The following is an 11,208-nucleotide window of genomic DNA, read 5'->3' as shown; positions in this document are numbered from 1 at the left end:
TTTAAAGCATGTTGGTACAGCTGCTTGGGCAAGAGACAGGTTGAAAATGTCTGTAAAAACCCCAGCGAGCTGCTCCGCACATGCCCTGAGTACGCGTCCAGGGATGTTGTCTGGTCCAGCAGCCTTGTGCGCGCTGATCCTGCTCAGTGCATTGCAGACATCTGTGGAGGAGAGTGTGATCGGCGGGTGGTCAGCTGAGGATTTGAGCTTGGTGGCAGTTTCTCTGTTGTCTCTTTCAAAGCGAGCATAAAAGTCATTTAGCTCGTTCAGGAAGTTGACATCAGTGGCTGCGGGGGTGGAGTGAGAGGGTTTGTAGTCACTGATGGCCTGAATGCCCTGCCACATGCGCCGAGGGTCAGCGTTGGAAAAGTGTCCCTCTATCTTAAGCTTGTAGCAGTGCTTGGCCTCTTTGATGCCCCTTTTCAGATTTGCTCTGGATGTGCTATAGGCTTGTGCATCTCCTGATCTGAAGGCAGTGTTGCGTGTCTTCAATAGGAGTCGCACTTCCCTGTTCATCCATGGCTTCTGATTTGGGTATGTGGTGATCTGCTTCTGGGTTGTAACACTGTCAATGGTGGTATTGATATAATCCAGTACAGAGGAGGTGTAGCAGTCAATGTCCGTGTGAGAGCCACTGGTGGCTTGAGAAGCAAACATACTCCAGTCTGTGTGTAGAAACCTTTCCTGGAGTGAGGAATCTGCCCCCGCAGGCCACACCTTGATGGTCTTCACTGATGGCTTCACGCGATTGATGAGAGGTGCATATTTGGGGGTGAGGAACAAAGAAAGGTGATCTGACTGTCCCAGGTGGGGGAGGGGTGTCGCGACGTAAGCTCCAGCCATGTTTGTGTAAACATGGTCTAAGGTTTTGTTTCCTCTGGTGTGACAGGAAACATGCTGGTGAAATTTCGGTAGCACTGACTTTAAGTTTGAATGATTAAAATCACCCGCAACAATAAACGCAGCTTCCGGGTGAACGGTCTGTTGTTTACTGATGGCTGCGTGAAGTTCTTTCATAGCAAACTTGGCATCAGCATCCGGGGGAATATAGGCTGCAGTTATAATAGTGGAAGTGAACTCCCGCGGTAGATAAAGCGGTCTACATTTAACCATGAGAAACTCAAGGTTAGCTGAACAATGTCTCCCAACAATAGCAGAGTTTGTGCACCAAGCTTTGTTAATGTAAATGCACAATCCACCACCTCTGGTCTTACCGGAGCCATCTAATGTTCTATCCGCCCGGAATGTATGGCGTCCCGCTAGCTCAATAGCGTTGTCCGGTATTCCGCTGTTTAACCATGTTTCCGTGAAAATTAGAACATTACAGTTCAAAAGTCTCTTGCTGTATGTGATGTTGAGTCGAATCTCCTCCATTTTGTTCAACAGCGACCGTACATTGGCAAGGAAAATGCTGGGTAAAGAGAGCCGGTGTGGTGTTAGCTTTAGCTTAGCTCTTAGTCCTCCGCGCTTCCCCCGCCTTTGTTTACGATCTCGACGCCGCCTGCGAGCACTTCCGCCCGGCCGGGCAGAGTGCATAGCCCCGGGTGTTTTGGCGATCTCAGGAAGGAGTCGAAGGTTGTCCATAAAACTGTCGGAAATTCGCAAACCAATATCCAAAAGCTCACCTTGGGTGTACGATGTTAAGGCACAACTGTTCTGCACGAACAGACCCGAAATGAGCAAGAAAAATACTACTAAATTGCAGAATCTGGAGAGACCGCGAGCCTCGCGATGTACTCGCGCCGCCATCTTGGTATTCCTTATCAATACCAAGTAATGTTGAAGTGACATCCACCGTCGCGCACCCCCCATCAGGTCCCCCACTAGCTGTCAGTGGAAGAGAAACTGTCGTTCCCACACTCAGCGCTACGCGGGCATTTAAAGGTCCCGTTCTGCGTGATCCCATGTTTCAAACTTTAGTTAGTGCAATGTTGCTGTTAGAGCATAAATAATATCTGTAAAATTATAAAGCTCAAAGTTCAATGCCAAGCGAGATATTTTATTTAACAGAAGTTGACTACAAAAAATGGCTGGATTGGACTACATCCCTCTACTTCCTTCTTTAATGATGTCACTAGAACCGTTTCTTGACTAACCTCCGCCCACAGGAATGCTCCCTCAACTCTACTGGCTACTTGCGCACTTCTTATAACTTAGGCTACTGTGTTTACTCAGCTCTTACGGTGATTTTCTGAAGTAAAACTGACGCTTCATCTTTTGTGTGATGTACAATAAACTTTATTAAACTCATCAGTACATGTTTGATCATCATTCAGACAGCAGACTTGTAGGCTATTAATAAATAATGGATACATAGCCTACAAGCAGATGACAAATACGTTATAATAACCGTAATTAAACTACTAAACCATACCTGTTTCATCTCTATACAGCACTCTGACTCTGTAGGCATTATTGTCCGACTCGAAATGAACGCCTACTGAGAGTTTCTGATATTATCATCATTCCGTGAGATGAATTTTTCCTGACAGACTGAGCGCGAGCTCATGAAGCTCCGCCCCCTGTGTCGTCCAGCAGCAGCTCATTTGCATTTAAAGGGCACACACTGAAACAGCTCGTTTTTCTGAGCCCCAAAAAATGTCAATTTAAACATGCTGTAAAAAATGATCTGTTGGGTATTTTGAGCTCAAACTTCACATACACACTCTGGGGACATCAGAGACTTATTTTACATCTTGTGAAAAGGGGCATAAAACGGGACCTTTAAATTTAAAAATGTCATCATGAAGCGCTTATACCCTTCAGGATTTTCCAAAAGACAGAGAAAGAAAGAAGAAGAGGAAAAACGCCAAAGACACAGCGGTAAATAAACCATTATTATCTCCAAATACAACTGTCTGGTGTGTTCACATCTCTCTGCGAACATAAACCTTGACATCAGTGACCAAACACAACGGTAACGTTAGATGTGAGTGTTGTTAGAGAGTGAAAAAGTTCAACTAACAGTCATACACAACTTTGTTCTGTTTGCAGAATTTAAGCATAAAATACACACAAGACAACTTCTCGCCCCTTCACTGTTGTAGCTACAGCATTCGAAAACTTCCTTTGAGCCAAATCCTCTTGATGCACGAGCCCAGATTACGATCACATGATGAGATTTTTTGCCATGTATAAAGGCAAAAGCTAGAGAAGTTGTGCTACTCTTGACGGCTGTCTGCCCGCGGCTGCGGTCGGTCACGGTAAAAACGTTGTCAATTCCAAACAAAATGAGCTGGTCGACTCCCATGCAGTTAACGTTAGGTCCAAACAAAATAATCCATCAAGTCCGGTTACATTTTAGGTGTACGCAGGCTATCAATTTCCATTGGTGATGTCCTTCTATTCTTCTCCATCAACACATCTCAACACTTTGTACCGTACGCAACAGGTAGTTTTGGGTATGACATTACTGTCTGTGGCATGGGAAGTGAAGTTCTTTTCCTGTAAAGTAAATATCGAATCCTCCACACTTCACTTTCATGATATGCTATGAGAATAACAATAAACGTATGGCTATTCACCAAATGTTTTTTTGTTGTTGTTGTTTTTTTTGTTGTTGCTTTATTAGGTGCTTTACTTAAATGTCTGTCTCTGCCAATTGATAATTCATGACTCCTAAAATGCACCAGAATACAATAAATCCCATCTGAATTTTAAAAAAATTCCTGAGGGAGGACTTGGGACCTCACTTCACTCTTTTGCCTAGGGCCCCCAAATATCTTGAAACGGCCCTGAGAGGGATATTATATATTATATCTTAACAGGCTAATCAATTAGCTTATTAATAGTATTTATATAACAACTATTTGTTATTTATGCACAGAGTGTGATATTTTAGCAGGCTAATCAGCTAGCTAACTTTGAAATCTATGTAGCAGCAGCAACACATGATAGGTTAGCAGGCTAATCGGTGAACTGAAATTATTGTAGTAACTTGAACACGTTTTGATAGCTTAGCATGCTAATCAGTTACGTTACTAACGAAAATGTACTATATTGAACGTGATAGGTTAGCAGGCTAATCGGTGAACTTGCTAACTGAAATTTATGTAGTAACTTGAACATGTTTTGATAGCTTAACATGCTAATCAGTTATGTTACTAACGAAAATGTACTATATTGAACGTGATAGGTTAGCAGGCTAATCGGTGAACTTGCTAACTGAAATTATTGTAGTAACTTGAACATGTTTTGATAGCTTAACATGCTAATCAGTTATGTTACTAACGAAAATGTACTATATTGAACGTGATAGGTTAGCAGGCTAATCGGTGAACTTGCTAACTGAAATTTATGTAGTAACTTGAACATGTTTTGATAGCTTAACATGCTAATCAGTTATGTTACTAACGAAAATGTACTATATTGAACGTGATAGGTTAGCAGGCTAATCGGTGAACTTGCTAACTGAAATTATTGTAGTAACTTGAACATGTTTTGATAGCTTAGCTTGCTAATCAGTTACGTTACTAACGAAAATGTACTGTATTGAACATGTGATAGGTTAGCAGGCTAATCGGTGAACTTGCTAACTTAAATCTATGTAGTAACTTGAACACTTTGCGATAGCTTAGCTGGCTAATCAGTTATGTTACGAACTAAAATGTATGTAGTAACTTGATCAGGCAATGCTAGCCGATTATTTGGTTTTCAGCCATAAATTTGACTACATTTAACTTATGCTAACTGAACAGAAATGTTTAATAAGCTTTGAATATATCTTACCTTTATATCACTGCAGTCAGCTCAGTCTCATTCACAAGGGCAAAACATAAAGTAATCACTTAACCTGTATACTTAAGTTAAAGAATGTTCAATGTACGAACCGACATGCTAGCAGCTAACTCTTTACGAGATCAAAATCTATACAGTAAGAGACATACAAGCTCAATTTGTGTTAAAATATTTTTTATTAGCTGAATGATGAAGTACCACACACAGACTAAGAAACAATTGCTGGTACGATATACATGTACTGTATATATATATATTTTTAAAATTCAAAACAGCTATGAATATTCTGTAGAAAAACACAGGCAGTAAAAATGTACAGCTACATAAGATACTGCTGTTATATACAAAATGCTGGAGGACGTGGATGATGGAAACATGGATGAAAATAACAGGAGACAATAATGTACAGCGAGCGATGGAAGACCGATGACGTAAACTGTGCAAAAAACACTTCAACTGAACCAACGTTTGTCATCTCCAGCGACCATCTAAACAACAGACAGTCGTCGATACAGAAGATGGGACAATCCTTCATCTGTGGTACAGTTACAAGCAGTTTGGACCCAAACATGTTCGACCCCGGGACCATGTGACTCACATCGCCATGGAAACAGATGCAGGTATTTACAGGTGAGGCCGGTTCATCGGTAATACTTCCGTCTAAATGTGGCGTGATGCGTTCTTCTTCGGCTGTTTACGATTACTTGTTTGTTCACTTCAAACAAATCAACATAATTCGAATAGAAACGATAAACGATTATAATTTGGCGACGAAAATGTGTCAACCAATAAGACTTGAGCTTTGGTTCACATGTTCGTCACGTACAATATAAATCCAGAGCTATCAAAACGTTTAGACGAACATTCGTTTGACTGTAGTGAAGAAGACCGTTCATGTGTAGCGTTTTGGTGTGAAAGGTCACGACAGTATTTACATCTGATTTTTAAAATCAATACTTGGGATAATAAATAAACATTATAATTTTGTCGTTTTTTTTAAACGTTAAAATTAGGTGTACGCCACAATCTGACTGGATCAGCCGTTTAATCGTTTTTTATTTACTCCGAATGTTTGTGCTTAACACGCGATGGAAATTTACGATACATTTTGCGAATCCGTCAGTGGGTGGGGCTTAAGAAGAGAAGGCCACGCCCCCTGCGTCTTCCCGCCTCTTCTGGAAACAAAAACAGGAATTTATATAGTTAAATAGAGCTGATCGTTTCTAATATGTTAAATTAGCAAAACGTTAGTTTTGACCTCTTACGGACCTCATAATCTTTCAGTTGCGCTGAGGAGGAGGGGCCACTGTCACCATGGCAACGGTTATGCTCCGCCTCCCTTTCCTTCTTTCCAGTCCCGCCCCCGACCGGCCAACTCAAACGCCCTAAAGCAAATCAACATCAAACTTTATTCGCAAACCATTGAAGTTCCAAAACATAACATATTTTCATGCACATTTTTTTTACCTGGTTGTTGTGGGACGGCGAACTCGTGGCCGTGGTTCGTGTAGGGTGACGTACGGTGGCCTGCAGGAGACAAACACAAAAACATTTTCAGCAAACCTTCACAAAAGGTCATCGAATAAACCAAAGGACGTGTTGATGGACTCACCGAGGGAGTGTCGGTATCTTGAGCCATGATGTTTCGGTCCGGGCTGCTCTCTCCTGACCCCTACTGGACACAAAGAGCATTACAGCTCACTGATTTTAGTTCAAACACACTTATGTGATGTTGACGTCTGGTTGTAAACACTCACGTTGAGGCGGCGCGCTGCTCGGCATCCTCCGGCGCTCAGGGGGCGCTGTTGCCCCTCGGGCGTCATTTACACCCACGTCCTCCGTGTGGTTGGACGGAACAGCGGCGAGAAGACCTGACGGATGAAAGAAAATGAGAAGGAGCGATCACAGCCAATACCACCTTGTCTCCCAGTGGCCCTGAACGGTGAGGCTGAATGTGCTCTTACTGAGTCCGCGGTATCTGGAGAGCTGCTGGTAGATCTGCCTCATTCTCTCGATGTTCAGGCGACTGGCCTCCGCGTGGTTCACCATCGGTTTGGGATAGTCCACGCCGATCACGCATTTAGCGGCGAGCTGCACGTCTTCCGGCGCGTTCCAGGGGTCGTAAATGAACTTGGCTGGGAAATCTCGGAGGACAGGTAAGTATCGTCTGGAATCAAATGGAGAGATTAACATCACAACCTCCACTAAACCAGACGGACACAAACATACAGACGTCAAGAGATAAAACTGAGGCTTCAGCAGAATTCAGAACAGAACTCCTTTGAGTGTGAATCTGATCTTAATCAGCTCTTTTGAGTGTGAATCTGATCTTAATCAGCTCTTTTGAGTGTGAATCTGATCTGAATCAGTTCTTTTAAGTGTGAATCTGATCTGAATCAGCTACTTTGAGTGTGAATCTGATCTGAATCAGCTCCTTTGAGTCTGAATCTGAACTGAATCAGTTCTTTTTAGTGTGAATCTGATCTGAATCAGTTTTTTTGTGTGTGAAACTGAATTGAATCAGCTCCTCTGAGTGTGAATCTAATCTGAATCAGCTCCTTTGAGTGTGAATCTGAACTGAATCAGCTCCTTTGAGTGTGAATCTGATCTGAATCAGCTCCTTTGAGTGTGAATCTGATCTGAATCAGCTCCTCTTAGTGTGAATCTGAACTGAATCAGCTCCTTTGAGTCTGAATCTGAACTGAATCAGTTCTTTTTAGTGTGAATCTGATCTGAATCAGTTTTTTTGTGTGTGAAACTGAATTGAATCAGCTCCTCTGAGTGTGAATCTGAACTGAATCAGTTCTTTTGAGTGTGAATCTGAACTGAATCAGTTATTTTTAGTGTGAATCTGATCTGAATCAGCTCCTTTGAGTGTGAATCTGATCTGAATCAGCTCCTTTGAGTGTGAATCTGATCTGAATCAGCTCCTTTGAGTGTGAATCTGATCTGAATCAGCTCCTTTGAGTGTGAATCTGATCTGAATCAGCTCCTCTTAGTGTGAATCTGAACTGAATCAGCTCCAACCCAGTCGTGTTGTGCATCGGTGTGTATTCCCACCTGATGAAGTCTCCATTTGGGTCGATCCTCCGGCCGAATCCCACGGGACAGTAGCAGTGGAAGAACTGCTGGAAGAAGGAGCTGCAGGAGTGGCAGAGCCAGCTCCCCGCGTTCACACTCCAGTCCGCGTCCAGCAGAAGCTCCTCGAACACCTGCCAACACGCTAACGTTATTACACACGCCATTACCCATGAGCAGGGTTTGAAGTGAACACCTGCCAACCCACTAAATGCGGGTACAGATCAACTGTGGCTGTCAAATCACTAGCTAATTTGGTGTGTTATTATGTTTACTCACACACACACACACACACACACACAGAGAAAGCCCTGCTTCACCTTCATGCCCTCCTCCCAGCTGATCCACAGGTCTCCTCGGGTCAGGAAACAGGCCACGGCGTGTCGGGCCAGATGATGGATCCAGCCCTCCTGACGCAGCTGGGTCATGATGGCGTCGATCCAGGGGAACCCGGTGCGGGCCTCGGCCCACTTGGCCAGCGCCTCGGCGTTGCGGTCCCACGGGATGCGGATGCAGATGGGGTTTCCCTCCGCGCGGTCGAAGCGCGGGTTATTAGTGGCGGCCGTGTAGAAGAACTCTCTCCATAAGAGCTTGTCGTACAGAGAGATGGAGGGGTTTGCGTTCTTCTTCACCTGTAAACACACAGAGCATCAGTGTAACTATACGTTATATCCACCGCAGGAACTCTCCCCAGGAACTAGGAACTTTGGGCTGGTACTCGGTGTGTTTACACCGCAGGGTCTAAATGAAGTTCTGGGTAAATAATTCCAGTGCATGTCTGTGTTAGTGCAAGCTGTTGAAGCTCCGCCCCCTGTGCCGGGAGCAGCAGCTCATTTGCATTTAAAGGGACAGACACAAAACAGCGGGGTTTTTTTTGCTCACTCTCAAAAATGACAACTTTAACATGCTATACACAAATATCTGTGGGGTATTTTGAGCTAAAACTTCACACACACACTCTGGGGACATCAGAGACTTATTTTACATCTTGTGAAAAGGTCATTATACCACCCCTTTAATCTTTGTTAATGTTAATTTCAACATTTACTAATACTTTATTAAAATATTGTGAACAATAGTTAAAGCACTGTGAACTAACGTTAACAAAGATGAACAAATACTGTAACAAATGTATTGTTCATGGTTAGATCATGAACCGTATTGTAAAGTGTTACTGTTATATTTAACTGTAATGGAAACAATTATTTCCATTGATCTTCAACATATATTGCAACATAATGTGTCACATGTCTATATTGTGGAATGTGAACAGGATAAATGTATGTTTGTGCACCTGGCGTAAGCAAGACACACACAGTAAGACAAATGGTTAAGAATCTTTAACTCTTTAGGTATGGAAGATAATTTAGCCAAGGGGGGATAGAGGGGTCATTCTATTCTAAATGTGATGTGGCCATGACTGGGTGAGTGGAAAACTACAGAGGAAAGACCTTGGAGAAGGAGTATAAGAAGGGAATTCCCTGGGCTGGGTGTCAGGTCTTGCTCATGTCACGGGTAGCTACTGTGATTTTGTGACTAAGCCTCATGGAGGAGAATAAATATATTTTAAATACAATTTGATTCTTGGTGTCTCTTATGCAGTGATGATGATTGTTTAATTATTTTTTTTGCCACAACATAACTCTATAAGAAAATTACATTTAAAAAGCTTTTAAATCAGATATAAATGTTATTTTAATATCAAAGTAGATATTTTATATAGTTTATTTAATATGTATATTATGAATATATATATATATCTTATAGTTTTAAATATATTACAATATATATTTATAATATATATTTTATCAATCTAAATTAGATATATTATAATTTAAGTGAGTTTTTAAAGTTAAGCATATTATTATTTATATTTGAAAAATAATTTAAATTTGATATAATATAATATTAACAGATGTATAAGGGTAAAAAGTTAAATATTTAACTGTGTATAACTGAGAGTGTGTGTGAGGTGTATAACTGAGAGTGTGTGTGAGGTGTATAACTGAGAGTGTGTGTGTGAGGTGTATAACTGAGAGTGTGTGTGTGTGAGGTGTATAACTGAGAGTGTGTGTGTGAGGTGTATAACTGAGAGTGTGTGTGTGAGGTGTATAACTGAGAGTGTGTGTGAGGTGTATAACTGAGAGTGTGTGTGTGAGGTGTATAACTGAGAGTGTGTGTGAGGTGTATAACTGAGAGTGTGTGTGAGGTGTATAACTGAGAGTGTGTGTGTGAGGTGTATAACTGAGAGTGTGTGTGAGGTGTATAACTGAGAGTGTGTGTGTGAGGTGTATAACAGAGTGTGTGTGTGAGGTGTATAACTGAGAGTGTGTGTGAGGTGTATAACTGAGAGTGTGTGTGTGAGGTGTATAACTGAGAGTGTGTGTGAGGTGTATAACTGAGAGTGTGTGTGAGGTGTATAACTGAGAGTGTGTGTGAGGTGTATAACTGAGAGTGTGTGTGAGGTGTATAACTGAGAGTGTGTGTGTGAGGTGTATAACTGAGAGTGTGTGTGTGAGGTGTATAACAGAGTGTGTGTGTGAGGTGTATAACTGAGAGTGTGTGTGTGAGGTGTATAACAGAGTGTGTGTGTGAGGTGTATAACTGAGAGTGTGTGTGAGGTGTATAACTGAGAGTGTGTGTGAGGTGTATAACTGAGAGTGTGTGTGTGAGGTGTATAACTGAGTGTGTGTGTGTGAGGTGTATAACTGAGAGTGTGTGTGAGGTGTATAACTGAGAGTGTGTGTGTGAGGTGTATAACAGAGTGTGTGTGTGAGGTGTATAACTGAGAGTGTGTGTGTGAGGTGTATAACTGAGAGTGTGTGTGTGAGGTGTATAACTGAGAGTGTGTGTGAGGTGTATAACTGAGAGTGTGTGTGTGAGGTGTATAACTGAGAGTGTGTGTGTGAGGTGTATAACTGAGAGTGTGTGTGTGAGGTGTATAACTGAGTGTGTGTGTGAGGTGTATAACTGAGAGTGTGTGTACCTTCTTGTAGAGCTGAGTGAGGTGTATAACTGAGAGTGTGTGTGAGGTGTATAACTGAGAGTGTGTGTGAGGTGTATAACTGAGAGTGTGTGTGTGAGGTGTATAACTGAGAGTGTGTGTGAGGTGTATAACTGAGAGTGTGTGTGTGAGGTGTATAACTGAGAGTGTGTGTACCTTCTTGTAGAGCTGAGTGAGGTGTATAACTGAGAGTGTGTGTGAGGTGTATAACTGAGAGTGTGTGTGAGGTGTATAACTGAGAGTGTGTGTGTGAGGTGTATAACTGAGAGTGTGTGTGAGGTGTATAACTGAGAGTGTGTGTGTGAGGTGTATAACTGAGAGTGTGTGTGTGAGGTGTATAACAGAGTGTGTGTGTGAGGTGTATAACTGAGAGTGTGTGTGTGAGGTGT

The 11,208-nt window shown here is 42.3% G+C and overlaps 1 protein-coding gene across 2 annotated transcripts in view; it reads right to left on the bottom strand.

Moving 5' to 3' along the window:
• Positions 1–4,894: 4,894 nt before the first annotated feature.
• cry3b (cryptochrome circadian regulator 3b) overlaps positions 4,895–11,208 on the bottom strand; it is a 15,861-nt gene continuing 9,547 nt past the window's right edge. Inside the window, exons 8-15 of one of the 2 annotated variants that reach the window (XM_082138723.1) lie at positions 8,136–8,447; positions 7,798–7,949; positions 6,702–6,904; positions 6,495–6,608; positions 6,350–6,412; positions 6,205–6,264; positions 6,007–6,122; positions 4,895–5,909 (exon numbers count right to left, since the gene is read on the bottom strand). In XM_082138723.1, the coding sequence (XP_081994849.1) occupies positions 5,871–5,909; positions 6,007–6,122; positions 6,205–6,264; positions 6,350–6,412; positions 6,495–6,608; positions 6,702–6,904; positions 7,798–7,949; positions 8,136–8,447 (1,059 nt within the window). In that variant the 3' untranslated portion in view covers positions 4,895–5,870. Of the gene's footprint in view, positions 5,913–6,006; positions 6,123–6,204; positions 6,265–6,349; positions 6,413–6,494; positions 6,609–6,701; positions 6,905–7,797; positions 7,950–8,135; positions 8,448–11,208 lie in introns of both variants that reach the window. The other variant, XM_082138722.1, reaches the window with a different exon arrangement.

Source organism: Leuciscus leuciscus (assembly GCF_965113295.1).
Source record: "Leuciscus leuciscus genome assembly, chromosome: 15".
Lineage (NCBI taxonomy): Eukaryota > Metazoa > Chordata > Actinopteri > Cypriniformes > Leuciscidae > Leuciscus > Leuciscus leuciscus.
Note: the sequence above shows the minus strand (reverse complement) of the source record. Positions and strands in the feature narration are given on the sequence as shown.